Source organism: Oryx dammah, unplaced genomic scaffold (genome assembly GCF_014754425.2).
Source record: "Oryx dammah isolate SB20612 unplaced genomic scaffold, SCBI_Odam_1.1 HiC_scaffold_27, whole genome shotgun sequence".
Lineage (NCBI taxonomy): Eukaryota > Metazoa > Chordata > Mammalia > Artiodactyla > Bovidae > Oryx > Oryx dammah.
Genome location: NW_024070211.1, coordinates 114,883,771 through 114,899,080, shown reverse-complemented (window position 1 = coordinate 114,899,080; position 15,310 = coordinate 114,883,771). Strand labels below are relative to the sequence as shown.

General features: G+C 31.4%; 1 protein-coding gene across 2 annotated transcripts in view; it reads left to right on the top strand.

Moving 5' to 3' along the window:
• LNPK (lunapark, ER junction formation factor) overlaps nt 1-15,310 on the top strand; it is a 98,947-nt gene that overhangs the window by 67,929 nt on the left and 15,708 nt on the right. The window contains exons 9-13 of one of the 2 annotated variants that reach the window (XM_040228207.1): nt 484-693; nt 8,945-9,050; nt 10,339-10,409; nt 11,188-11,358; nt 12,906-12,988. In XM_040228207.1, coding sequence (XP_040084141.1) covers nt 484-693; nt 8,945-9,050; nt 10,339-10,409; nt 11,188-11,358; nt 12,906-12,988 — 641 coding nt within the window. The remainder of the gene's footprint in view (nt 1-483; nt 694-8,944; nt 9,051-10,338; nt 10,410-11,187; nt 11,359-12,905; nt 12,989-15,310) is intronic. The other variant, XM_040228205.1, reaches the window with a different exon arrangement.

Below are 15,310 nucleotides of genomic sequence, written 5' to 3'. Positions count from 1 at the left end.
TAGATTAATTACTTCATAAATTACATGACAATTCCAGATATACTTATTTGCTCATTTCTTAGCATTATCATTTTTTTATCTTGAAAAAACAATTCTGCAGTTTTCACTGGTGTTTTCACTGATTCTGATAAACTTTCTTTATCATAACTTGGGAAGGATTTATTATAAAAAGATATAATGCATAATTGGGTGATTTTATTTTATTTTATTTGAATTTATTTTGAAAAATAGTATCAGTAGGTAGACTTAGATCAAGACTTATGTAAATATATACATGTAGTTGAATTTTAGGTTCAGAAATGGAGTACTTTGTAGTCAGTTTTCAGTGTTACATTGTACAGATTTCTTATTTATAAGCAGTTTGACCTTGTAGATGATTTCTAGCGCTGCAAAGCTTTATTGAATGTAAGTCGTTTGTGATATTGACTGATGGTGGTATGCTAAATGTTAAACCTAATATATACTTTTTATTCTTATTTTCAGAGATTCGTCAGCGAACTGCCGCTCAAAGAAACCTTTCTCCACCAGCAGGCTCCAGCCAGGGCCCTCCTCCGCAAATTCCAGCTTCTCCTGGACCACCAAAGGACACTTCAGCCCCTGGTGGACCCCCAGAAAGAACTGTTACTCCAGCCCTGTCATCAAATGTGTTACCAAGACGTTTTGGATCCCCTGCTACTTCAGTGCCTGGAATGGGTAAACAGAGCACTTAATGTTATTTACAGTTTATATTGTTTTCTCTGGTTACCAATAAAACCGGCCATTTTCAGACAGTGTGGAAATGGCATTTCATTTGGAAATAGCAGAGCAGTTATCTGATTAAGCAGGAGTTCCATATTCAATTAGCCATAACTCTTTACAGCTGGCACCTTGTGATACTGAAACCTATTTCTTGAGCTCATTTAGCTGTTATGGCTTCTTTGTTTAAATGGCAATAAAACTTTGTAGTATTCTGTAGTCAACAGTATAGCATATCTTTTTATATTCAGCTTTAGAATGGCTCCAGATTTATATAAAATGAGGATAGAAGAGAACATTTTGGGAATGTATTCATGCTTTTTGCTAAACCCTTCATATATATTTTTAAACTTGACAGATTAACATTTCAGGAAGAATATTCATGTACTGTAGTGTGTAATACTACTAATGTTAATGTGAGCTTGGTAGATTTTTTCTTTTTTTAAGCCATAGAGCCTCAATATTTTCTGACAGATAATTTAACATAAGGTCTTATTGAATTGACATACTGCCTTTACTACTATTTCATCTCTTTGGATTCTCCTTTTTCAGTTTTGTAGATCTCTAGGGGAAGATCCCATTTTAGGAGTGTAATAGATTATGTTACCCTGCAGCTTTCTTTTGGAGTATGACTGGGACATGAAAGTCTTCTTCAGCAGATCACATTATTGTATGTCGAGTCCCATGTCAGATTCTTAAATATGATAATAAATTATTTATTTTAGGATATTTAATTTTAATTTAGATTAATTTCATATTTCACGACTAATTACATATAATTTATGACTTTGAGCCTCGTCAGAAGTTGATATTAGATACTCAGGGCATTTACATAGACTTAATAAAATCAGTAAGCAATCTAAATGTTACTAGTACAGTAGATTTTATCCCCCTCCTTTTTCTTCGAAAACAGCATAAGATTTTAGAAAACTAAAAAACTATTAATTTATAAATATATTAAGAAAGCTAACTACAAATGAAATGAATACAAATCATAAATTTTAATTGTTGGTTATTGAAAAAATACTTTTAAACTTAACATATAATGATGTCACTCAGGGCAACTGTATATTTTGTGAAATTGAGTAAATTGGTTGAAAATTTTTCATCTTTCAGTTGTTACTGGTTGATTTGAGATACCCATGACTTGTAAAGTAAAGCTCTTAATTGTTTAATGGAAGAAGTATTTTGTGAGAATACATTTTGTATATCTGACTATTTTTAAAGAAATTAGAGTTTATCAACTTATACAGAGTAATGTAAACTATATAATAGCACATGTAAGAACAGGGTTTCAATAGCCTACCATTTCATGATCATGTAAACATAATATATTTTACTAAAGTTTTTAATTAGTTTCTGTGTAAAAGACTTTGTATTTAAGTTGTACATTGCCAAAAATGTGAGTGAACTAAGTGATTTCTTATAGAGAAGATTAATAATTCATTTTTTCATTATGCCATATTTGTGAAAGAGAATCAATTTAATGTGTATTACCACAGGGCTCCCATATGTTTGAAAATTAATAACCAGCAGGTACTTGATAATTTGCCAAGCTGTGTAAAAATGACCAATATTCCTACAATGATTGCTCTTGATGTTTGTATTAATTACTGTTACCCGTAACAGCATGAATACAAAGATGTGTTATTTTAAAAGTTATTAACATGCAAGGGAGTTAAGATATTTTTATGAAATCTGTTGTTTTATTTATCCAGATTCTTTTATGGACATTTAAATTTTAAGCATGTAGAAGTAAAATACTCCAGCAAAAGTTAAGCTGGCTTAAATGCTTTCAGAATTTAATTTGGCGTGCTTATTTAAGTTGAAAATTTGATAATGAGGGATGACACTTAATGTCTGCATTCAAGTTTATTTTTTGATGCTAATGATTGAATGTTAAGTATGACTCTACCTAACATTAGCCAAAGAAATGCCAATAGCCAATGAAATGTGAAAAATGCACTTGATTCCTAATACTGAAAACTTATTCTAGAATCTAATTTCATTTATTAGCTATGATTCTATATCATTCCCCCCCTTTTAAGATGGTAACAGCCTTAAGATTTGTGACTATTTACAACGCAAATCTCTTATCTTTTAGAATAGTAATATCATATTGCTGCCCTAAAGCCATTTTTTAATGCTTTAAAGGTTTTGTAACAGTCATTTTGAAGACCTTTAATCCATGTATTGCAGGGCTTGTTTCAACAAGACCTCATTTTGTTTGGAAGTCTTCTACAAGGTCTCCATGTAAACGTCCATTGCTGCCTATCTTATTTTTATCTGGCCTTGTTTTACAAAGGCAAACATCACATCTTGTTTATTTTATTCTCTAACTTCTCAGTGCCTTCTGTGTAGTCTCTTATTTTAGAATATCCTGCAAACAGTTCTCTTTCAGTTTTCAGAGATTATGGAGTTACAATTCATAATTTTGAATGTGTGACTTTATTTTTGTTACTGTTTTATATAATGTAATCATTAACTAAATTCTAAGTTATTCCTCTACTCCTGACTCTCCAGTCATCATCTCTGATACTGGCTAATTTGTAATAGGAATACAATGCATCTCTCCATTTATTTAGATCTTCTCTAGTTTCTCTTAGCAATGTTTTGCAGTGTTTATAGCTTTTGTACTTTTTTTGATTAAATGTACATCTGATTATTTCATGTTTTTATCCTAGTTGAAATACTTTATTAACTGTTTCCATTGTTCACTGGTAACGTACACAGAAATTGATTTTTGTATAGTGATCTTATATCCTGTAATATTGCTAAAGTCACTGGTTCTTGTAACTTTTATATAGATTCCATAATATATCCTAAACAGGCTTCAGATTGTTGGTGACTAAATACAATTCTACTTCTTCCTTTTAAATGTATATTCCTTTCTTTTTCTTGCCTTATTACACTAGCTAGAATTTTCAGTGCAGTGTTAAATAGAAGTGGTGAGAGCAGACATCCTTGTCTTATTGCTGATCTTAGGAGGAAAGCATTTACTTTTTTATCATTCAACTCAGTGTAAGCTATAGGGTTTTTGTTTTTTTTTTTTTAAAAATAGATAGCTTCTATCAGATTGAGGAGAAGTACCCTTCCATTCCTAGTTAGCTGAAGGTTTTTATCAGTAACAGATGATGGATTTTTTCAAATCCTTTTTTTACATCTATTAAGATGCTCTTATAGGGTTTTAGTTTAGTTTTTTTTTTAATATCACTGTTTCATATGGTGAAATATGTTGATTGATTTTTTTATTCCAATGTTAATATCTTTTTAAATATAAATTTATTTATTTAATTGGAGGTTAATTACTTCACAATATTGTATTGGTTTTGCCATACATCAACATGAATCCACCACAGGTATACACGTGTTCCCCATCCTGACTCCCCTCCCTCCTCCCTCCCTGTACCGTCCCTCTGGGTCATCTCAGTGCACTAGCCCCAAGCATCCAGTATCCTGCATCGAACCTGGGCTGGCTATTCGTTTCATATATGATATTATACATATTTCAATGCCATTCTCCCAAATCATCCCACCTTCTCCCTCTCCTACAGAGTCCAAAAGACTGTTCTATACATCTGTGTCTCTTTTGCTGTCTTGCATACAGGGTTATCGTTCCCATCTTTCTAAATTCCATACGTATGCTGTATGGTGTTAATATACTGTATTGGTGTTTTTCTTTCTGGCTTACTTCACTCTGTGTAATAGGCTCCAGTTTCATCCACCTCATTAACATTGACATTTTTTAGACATTAAACCACTGTGCTTTCCTGAGGTAAATTTGACTTGGTCATGTTTTAATTTATATATATATTATTGGGTTCAGTTTGTTAAAATTTTGTTAGAAATGTGTACGTCAATTTTCCTTAAAGATACTGGTCTGTTTTGTTTTTGCTTTTTGGTTTTTCTCTTGTAATTTTGTTTTGTCAGTTTTCTTTGTTCATTTGTTTTCTTATAATTTTTTGTTTTTCTCATAATTTTTTTGGTCTGGTTTTGGTATAAGAGTATTGCTGGCCTCAGTATGAGAAAGCATTTTTTTGTCTTTAGTTTTGTGGACAAGTTTGTATAGAATTGGTATTATTTCTTAGTAATAAATTTAAATGTTACAGGTTGAGGTGGCTAGGCCTGGTGTTTTCTTTGTGGAAGATTTTTTCTTTTTTTAAAAAAAATTCAACTTTTTTAAAGAAAATGAAAACTACAGACTAATATCCTTATAGATGCAAAAATTCTTAACAAAATTTTAGCAAGTTGAAGTTTCTGTTTCTTGTTGAGTAAGTTGTGGTAGTTTGGTAGTCTTTTGAGGAATTTGTTTCTCATAATTTACAGAATTTATTGGCATGAAGTTATTCATAATATACCCTTATTATTCTTTGAGTATCTTTACTATCTGGATTTATGTCATTTCTCTCATTGTTAATATTAATATTTTGTATCTTTCCTTTTTATCCTGATTAGTCTGACTAGAGCTTTATCAGTTTGGTCTTCTCAAAGAATTATCTTTTCTCTATTATTCTAGTATATTTTTATTAATTTCTACTCTGATCTTTATTATTTCATTTATTCTGTTTACTTTGGGTTTCACTTGCTCTTTCCTTTTAGATTCTTAAGGTAGAAACTGAATTCATGGATTTTAGATCTATCCTCGTTTGTAGGTGTTTAGCAGTATAGGTGTTTAGTGCTATAAATTTTCCTCTATGAATTGTTTTAGTTGCATATCATAAATTTGATATGTTGGTTTTTTGTTCTCATTCAGTTAAAAATACTTTCTAATTTCTTTATTTTTCTTAAAGTTTGGATTATTTATATATTATTGAGTCTTCAAATATTTGAGTATTTTTCTGATGTCTTTTTGTTGCTTATTTCTAGTTTAATTATGTTGTGGTCAGAAAACATACTTTGTATTATTGAATCTTCTTGAATGTATTAAGATTTGTTTTATGTTTCAGACTATCATTTGTCTTGGTATATGCTTTATGTTCACTTGGAAAGAATATATGTTTTGTTCCTGCTGGGTAGAATGGCTGTAAATGTTGATTGCATCAAATTGGTTAAGTAGGTAGTATTACATATCATTAATGATTTTTTGTCTGTTTATTCTGTCAGTGCTTGAGAGAATGCTGTTGAAATCTCCAGCTATAATTGTGTATTTGTTTCTTTTTGTATTTCTTTTAGTTTTTGCATAATGTGTTTTGAAACTCTGTTATAATGCACATACATCATAGGTTTAGGATTATTATGTCCTCTTGATGAATTGACTCCTTGTCATTATGAAATTACACTTTTATCCCAGTTTATATTCTTTGCTCTAGAATCTACTTTGATTGCTATTAATACAGGTGCTCTAGGTTTCTTTTGAATAGTGTTAGCGTATTTATGTAGTTTTCCCTGTCATTTACCTTTAGTCTATTTGTGTTTTTATATTTAAAATGGATTTTTTGTAAGCAACATCTGTTGGATCTTGCTTTTTTATCAGTTCTGACAATCTTGGCCTCATAATGAGGATGCTCAGGCCACTTACATTTAATGTAATGATTGGTATGTTTGAGTTCAAATCTTTTATTGCGCTAGTTTTCTATTTGTCCCATTTGTTCTGCTACCTTGTTTTCTGCCTCTTGTGGGTTGAGTATCTTTTATGATTGCTTTTAATCATTTATTTTTTGTTGCCTTATTAGCTATAGTGCTTTTTTGTTATTTTAGTGGGTACTTTAGAGTTTGCCATATGTATCATTAATTTATCATAGTTCATCTCAAATGGTATGACACCAGTTCTCATACAGATTAAGAATCAAACTATAGTATACACTTAATGTTTCTTTCCCCTTGGCCTTTGTGGTATTGTTGTCATACGTTTTACTTATACATGTGTTATAAACCCCACAAGGAATTACAGATATATCCTCCGCATTTTGAAAGTTTACTTTACACCACTTTGCTTTTATGAAAGACCTACATTAGTGCCTGTTTCTACTAATTGAAAGAATCGGAAGAAGGTTTTCGCTTTTACAAAAAAAGATGAAAAGCGAAAATAGCGTTCAGCATTTGTTTTGCAGCGAGCCGTTGTAGAGGCAGCGTGCATCCTGAGCAGCAAGAGTGGCACCACCAAGCTCCTTCCCTGGGAACTACACTCAGCATCTCATCATCAAGCCGCCATAGCTTTGAACTTTGTCTGTGAGCATCTGTGCTTTGTCTCAATTTATTTTGTGCATCCGTTAGCAAGATGTGTCCTAAGGTAATTGCTTCTTCACTTTATGCCATTTTGGCTTACGAAAGCTTTCATGGGAACTTTTGGATCGCAAGGGAAACTTGTATTACTTTTTCTTTAGGCCATCAATTGTTTTCTAAAGCGATATAAATAATGTTTTATATATTTACCCACATGGTAACCATTTCAGGTACTCTTTCTTTTGTGTGATCCAGCTTTCTGTCTGGTGTCATTTTCCTTCTGCATGAAGGATTTCTTTTAACATTTCTTGTAGTACAGTTCTTTTAGTGATGAATTCTTTCAGTTTTGTATGTCTGAAAAAAGTCTTCATTTTGCCTTCATTTTTAAAAAGATGTCTTCACTAATACAGATAATTTCACTAATTTGATAGTTTTTCTTTCAGAACTTTTAAGATACTGTTTCATTGTCTTCTCGCTTGCTTATTTTCTTATGAGTTAATCTGTCATTCTTATCTTTGTTTCTCTGTACTAATGTATCTTTTTCTGACTGCTTTTAAGATTTTCTGTCACTGGTTCTAAGAAGGTTGATTATGCTGTATCTTGGTGTAAAATTATTTCTGGTACTTAGGGTTTGTTGATATTCTTGGGTCTGTATGTTTTTGGTTTTCATCAGGTTTTGAAAATTTTTGTGCATTATTTTTTTGAGTCAATTTTTTTTCCTCTCCTCTTCTGAACTCCAATTATACGTATACTAGATGCTTGAGGTTGTTACACAGCTCACTGATGATTTGTTCACTTAAAAACTTTTTAGTCTTTGTGTTTCATTTTGCATGGCTTCTATTGCTGTCTTCAGATTTACTAATTGTTTTGTAATGTCCAAACTGCTGTTCATTTCATCTGTGAATTTTTAAATCTAAGACATTGTAGATTTCATCTGTAGAGGTTCAGTTTGGATCTTTTATAAATTTTTTTCATGTCTCTGCTTAACATATTACAGTTTTCATCTAGATTCTCAAGCATATGGAATATAGTCATAATAAGTGTTTTAATATGTTTGTCTCTTAATACTATCATCTCCATCATTTCTGGGTCACTTCTGATTGATTCTTCTCATTATGGGTTTTATTTTCTTTACAATTTGCATGACTAATAATTTTTTATCTGATGTCAGACATTGTAAATTTTGCCGTATTGGGTACAGAATATTTTAAAATTACTGTACAAGGCCTCTCTGAATATTTACCCAGTGACCTGTGAGTTACGAAGTTTTCCATCCTGGCTGGTGGGAACATGTGATATTTTTGGCCCCATGTGAGCACCGGTACCTTTAGTATTTTGGGGGCAGTTCTTTCTCTGTCCTCAGGTAGTTTTTCTCATTTGCATCCTGGGCAGATCTTTGGTGTTCTGGGTCTCTGCATTCCCTCCTCTCTGGTACTGTTCCCAGTGAACTCAACCTGCCTTGGCCTCTCCAGCATTCCAGCTTCTCTTCAACTCAGAGAGACTAATGAACTTCACCTGGATTTACTCTGCCTGAATTGCTACCTGGAAAACTCTCCAGACAATAAGTTGGGGCAGTTGTAGGGCTCATCTTATTTGCTGTATGTGTCTCGGGGATCTTTATCCTACATTACTTGATATCCAGTGTCTCTAAAACCATTGCATAATATATTTTACATGGTATTTTAGTTGTTTTAAATGGGAGATTAAATCTGACTCTGATTACTGTATTATGGTACAAAGTGGAAGTCTCCTAGTTTATCATTACATAAACTTTTAAGAGTCTGAGCATTTAAAAAATTAATTTGTACAGAACTCAACATAGTTTTATTCCTTAATAGATTATGTTGCTGGTTCTAATATAGCACATATATAAATATATTTTTGTACTGTAGTATTTTTAATGAAAATTTGAATACAGAGATGATAGTATCATTTTTGTTTTATTAAAATCATTAAAAAAACTCTTAAGCATAAGTAGTTCTTGGCAACTGAATTGAAGATTAAATGTATTTCACACATATAAATTTTGTGTATATTTATTTACTAGGTCTTCATCCTCCTGGTCCACCTTTAGCAAGACCCATTCTGCCTCGAGAACGAGGTGCTCTGGATAGAATTGTTGAATATTTAGTTGGTGACGGTCCACAGAACAGGTAATGTTTACTAGGGTGTAGCTAAATGAAAATGAAGAAAGTTTATTGGTCAGAGTGGGTATGTGTGTGTGTGTGTGTGTGTACACACATGTGCACATGCACTAAATGTTCTCTGATTTTGTAGTTGTTTCCTGATTTTAGAACATAATGGAGTATTTTATGGCCTTGCAAAAGAATATATACTCAGTTATTTTTCAGTAGTAGATTATCTAGATAAAGTATTTGGATAAAATATTTTAAAATGTATTATATATAACAAAAAAAATATTGTAACTGCTATAATGCTACTATAACATTATTTTTAGAGAATTTGAATCATTTTGTTGAATCTTTTGAATTTGAAGGTTTGTAAATAGTGAAAAGTTGGTAGGTTATAAGAAATGGAGTTTTATAGATATGAGTACTGGATGTAATGATAGTGATAATTTTAATAACAGTGAGGACAGCTTCATGTACTTGACATGAAGTTCTTGAGTTCCAAAATTCTTCTCCAGTTATTTTAATTGATCCTTATAATAACTCTAGGATTATAAGTATGATATGAGCAGAGCAATTGTCATAGTATAGACTTTTAAATAATTCTTAGGGTATTTTAAGAATAGATATTTGATAAGGTTATTGGTTAATATTATTGTCTTAATAAAGAGACTAGAATTTAATATTAATGTGAAAAATTATATGTTCTTCAAAACAGATAAAATGTTTTTTGATAGGGCCAGGTATTTATTAAATATTTACTCAGAGAACAGAAAGGGTATATAAATAGAAAATGTGGAAGATGTTTAAGTGTAACTGGGATTGCTAAGAAATCATGATATACAGAAATTAACCTTTGGACTGGACTAAACAAAATTAAATTCATTTCTTTACTACAAGACTTCACAGAGGTTTTAATAATACTCATTTGTGAATCTCTAAGAGGCTTCATCTTTTCCACTTTTTATCTGACCACGGATTTGGGGTCTATCATCCCCAGGAATATGTGTTAGGAAACATTAAAATTTAAGTGTTCTATTATCAAATACATTTCTGCTTACTAAGAAATTTTTATTTGACTGTTTCTTAGTTTATTTTTAATTTGATATATAATATTTTAAAATAATTGAAATTTTGACTGTTGTCATAAAGAGTGTTGTTTATTGTTTACAAAGTAATATCTATTATGGCACATCTAGCTGCATTAAATGCTATGTAATCTGTGTACTTCAGCTGTGATGGCTAACGTATCTTCTCCTGCTTGTTTTGTCTGCGTTTGTAACTAATCTGTTTATTTTCCCTTTTGCTGTAGGTATGCCCTTATATGTCAGCAGTGTTTTTCTCACAATGGCATGGCTTTGAAAGAAGAATTTGAGTACATTGGTAAGAATTATTTGGCAGTTAGATTTTAAATATTTTACTCTTAAATATTTCATTCTGTGCCAATTGCCATGTAATGCCATTTTGTTTTAGGTGTTGCTCTGTATATGTTGTTTAGGCATATTATAGAACACACAGCAAAGCAGAAAAGACAACTCAGGTTTTTTCTTCATACAATGTACAACTTCTAGGCTAGCTGTTCTTAAACTTTCACTGTGCATCAGAATTAACCTGAAGAGCTTTTAAACATTGTGATGCCCAGGTTCCACCTACAAATAATCTGCATTAGTTGATCTGAGGTGGGGCCTCGGCATCAGCATTTTTTTTAAAGCTCTTCAGAGTATTTTCATGTGCAGCTACTATTTAAAAATATTGAACTAAATTAATCATGCTTCTCAAATATATATAACATGCAACATTTTGGGGGGCAGATGAGTAAAGTTCTGGCTTTTAAGATACCTCATGGTGACTAGAAGTGTAATTTCTATAATATATTTAGATCATTATTATTGTTTTGCTATTAGTTAATCTGCTATGTAACATTATCTTTTCTGCTTTAAATTGGTATTATAATTCTAATAATAATTTAAAAATATGCTTTAAAATAAACTTTGGTTAGAACACCTGCCATAATGTTATTAAAACCATGTGTAATTTCACAAGGAATAAATGGCTTTTGAAAGATTCTTTGTAAAAATAACCTTGAGGGTTACTTTATTAGTCCTTAAAGTTTCTTTGGTTTATGGGTTTTTTTTTTGTTTCTTTTTTTAATTCTCTACAGCTTTTCGTTGTGCCTACTGTTTTTTCTTGAATCCTGCTAGAAAAACCAGACCCCAGGCTCCAAGACTTCCAGAATTTAGTTTTGAAAAGAGGCAGGCATTGGAAGGCTCAAGTACAGTTGGTTCCTTGCCCTCAGGAAATGTAATTTCATCAGAGAACCAGATCAATGAAGGTATGAATATGTTAATTAAAAAGTTTTGTCTCTTGATAATGTTTGCTTTCAACAATAAAAGCATAATTGTTTTAGACAAGAATGGATCAGATTTTGCAGCATGCGTATATCAGGTATTGCTCTGATATTATGGCCTCCTATGCAGTTGGTTTGATGTGTTTGAGTTTTAAAATATATATTGTGTTAAGCAGGATCTAGAAATAGCTTGGTAAATATTATTTATGGAGTTATCTTTTTAATTAACTGTTGGGAGATTTAACTAGTAATACTTTCATGGAATTGTTTTTCAATTTATGTAAATGAAGCAGATTTAAGATAATTATGAAGCCACTACTCATATATATAAGGGTCAATTTCTTATAATAATTATAGTTAACACTGATAAATATAGGTTTATGCCTTACCATTTCTGTGACTAGAAGTTACTCGAAAACAGGAAGCTCTATAGTTGAAAAGTCAGCCTTACATTCTTTGGATGACTATATTGACAGGACTGGCGTTCCTTTGAAACAGACAATTTATCAAGGTCCACAGAATTTAATATTGCTGATGAATGCCTTTGTTGTAAAGCAAACTTATTTTAAAGAAATGGAAGTTATTAGGATTCATTGAGTTTTAGAACTTATCTTTCAGTTCTGTTTTAGGAATTCCTAAGGAAGTTTCATGAAAAAATGGAAAAGATGAGATAGAATATCTGACTATTAATTGCCAACTATTTCTTGTTATTAATATTGGGTGAGGAACTATTTGTTAAGCAGCTCTGAATTATAAAGTTATGATACAGTCCCTGATATTTTGGTGCTTCACCCCATACAGGAAAAAAAAAATCCACATGGGAAGGTTTGTTCATATAGTTTAAGGTAGCAGTCAGTATTCATTCTTTTAACTTCTAGAAGTTATCATTTACATATATTTGATTTCTTTATAAAATCACTGAGTAGTGGAAAAAGTGCTTTAACTGAGAAAAATGTACAAGGCAGTGAATTTTCACATATCTGAAGTTTGGTATGAGAATTTGACTATGTTTGTTTTTTTTTAAACTTTGAAGAATGAACCTAAAATATGTGTGTTGACTTGGGCTTGGCTTTTGGCTTACTAACAAATATCAAAATGAATTTGAATACAGATAGCCATGACAAGAGGCCTATGTACTTCAACGCTGAATCGTTGTATTTATCTTCTCCATGTCTGCAACATCAACTCCAAACACAATGTCAGACTTTTTTCTTTTGCTTAAGTCATGCTCTGAGCTGCATGCTGTTACATGCAAATCGTCTGCCTTGCCATTGGAGCCTCTTGGAACTGAAAATTAAAGAATTCCAACCTGAAGATGCCTAGAGGAAAAATTGGAGTCCCTGCCATGAGTAACTTTGCTTATGAAAGCTAAAGTGAATATTTGAAAGCCAATAGTTGGGACAAAAAAAGAAAAAACAGCCAACAAAATAGATATCTTGATAATGAGTCCCATGCTTTTATCTTCTGCTAAGGTCAAGATGCAAAGTTAGCAAACCACACCCAGCTATACCTTTCCTTCTCATCTAATCTAGGAGGAGCAATACCCCAGATGTCTCATTTTCTGTCAGAAACCTCCGGAATGAAGTTTAACTGGCTCAAACTCAACCCTAATAAGGTAACGTTAATAGGTGAAGACATTGAGGCAGGGTGTGATAGCTCCACAATGCTAGAAACTGAAGCAACAATTCCATTTGGTTAAGATAGTCACTACAGTAGTAACTTCTTCATTCTTCTTTTTGGATTCTTCAAAATGGCTATTATGAGCATCGTTTTACTTCTTTGGTTTGTCAGAAGACAAAATTTTTTCCAAGACTCCTGTCTCTCAACACTGTGATATACGGTTATCAATTTCAAGCTGGATTCCATTAGTAAATGGCGGGAAGTATTTCTGATGAAGAGATAAAGCTGCATTTATTTAAACACTGTGGCGTACCTTTATGATTAAATTGAACTGTGAAGTAAGGAGCATATCATCTCAATCACCTACTCCCTCTGTTGACAGCCAATGTGATGAAGGGCTTAGATTGCTGATTTCTACACATCTGTGTAGAATAATTACACAAAACTCAGGGTCTGAAAGAAAAACTTTCCTGTTTTAATTTTTATATATTTTTAAAAGTATTGAACCAGCTTCTTGAGATTGCGTTACTGAATTTACAGATGGAACCAAAAGGTAACTTTCTTTCATCTTAATGTTTTTTTCAAAGAATAGTTCATAACCGCTTACTTATGTGAATCTAGAATTAATACAAGAAATCCTTTTTTCAGTTTATGATGCAAGACTTTAAATTTTATCTTCATTCTACTGGAATATTTTGCATTTAGGATGAGGCATAAGGCTTTTGAAATTTTTGGACCACTCTTGGAACAACACATGAAACCTTGGAAAGTTTTCATCAAAGAAGGAGTGCTAGAAGAAAGAAATTCCTCTTGTTAACTGCTCATTTGAATTCCTAAAATTTTTTCTAAAACTATGTACACAGATGTTTTGGTAATAAACTATTAGAGAAAACAAAAAAATTAAGATTCTCACTTTATTCTAAGAGCATACTAAATATGGTATGTCAAAGTAATGAGCTGGTTTTTAGTTTTTTTGGTTTCTTTTATTGTGAAATGAATAGTACAGGAAATGAGTGTCTGCTAAGCCATGTTAAAGTCAATTTATCAGTTTTTCTTCTTTTTTAAATGTGCTTTTCAAAATAATTGATTCATAGCATTCTTTTTGTTAGATATGGTAATAATTAGAGTACAAGGTTACTACACTATTAATATTCCAGTATAGTGACTTGGAGTTAGCATGTTTAAAAAACGTTAATATTGTTTTCGTTGTTCAGTTATATTTAGTTAGATCTTATGTAATTATTTTAGTAGAATATAGCTTTTATTCACTGGAAATAACTTGCTAGTAATAAAACTCATGGCGTCTACTTATTACTATCAAAAATAGCAAGTAAAATTTATATAAGGTGAAATTTATCTTGATAATCTGATTTTTGCTCTTCCCTTTCTTTTGTTTCAGCAATATACTGTTACCATTAGGTTATGTTGAACTAGGGAAAGTTCTGTTTTTAGTTTTGCTTATTAGGTGCTTTAGGAAATTGTACTACTTGATAATGTCGATTTTTATTGAATTCTATGTATCAGATCAGAAAAACTTATGTCTTTATTTTTAGCTATGTATAGCTTACTCAAGATGTAAACTTGCCTATATTATGTTTTTTTCATGCTGGTTTTAGACATAGAGATCTTTTAGCTGTGGGTTTCCTTTTCTGAAACACCTTCACCTAATAGTTTTACATTATTGCTTAATAATGACATTCTAATGACTCATCTGCTGGATTTGTTCACAAATGGTAAATAATTACACAACATTTTTATGTTTAAAGAGAGCTATTTTCTCATAGGTGGTTATCATTTATTTGAATTTTATTCATTGAGCCAGTAAGTTGCATTTTGTGATGAAATTTGTGTCTTTGGTCCTTGAATATAAGTTGGCTGTTTTTCTTAAGGCAGAAAAATCTTAAAAAAACTTTAAAATCTATGAGTTAAAGACAAATTGTCCATTTCAATTTAACAAATTTCCTTTGGGTAAATTTTATAGTCTGTACATATAGTAGGTACTGATATGTTAGCAAGGCAATTTTTTTTTAAAGTTATTCTAAAAAGGAATAAGAAGTAAGAATCTAAATCACCAAAATATTAGGAGTTTTGGAATACATAATATAAATAGAATCATGTATTTTGCTGCAGAAATTATGTGTTTCTTTTGGACATGTATGAAATTGTTTTGTTAACTATTCTTCAATTTTATTGGAGAATTATCCTTTCAAGAGCTAGAATAAAAACCTAAAGGGACGGTGGTCTTCTTAAATGTTTTTGCATGTTTGTGGTTTATAGGTGAGGCAATGGCAGTGTTCATTATACAGTTACATTCAGT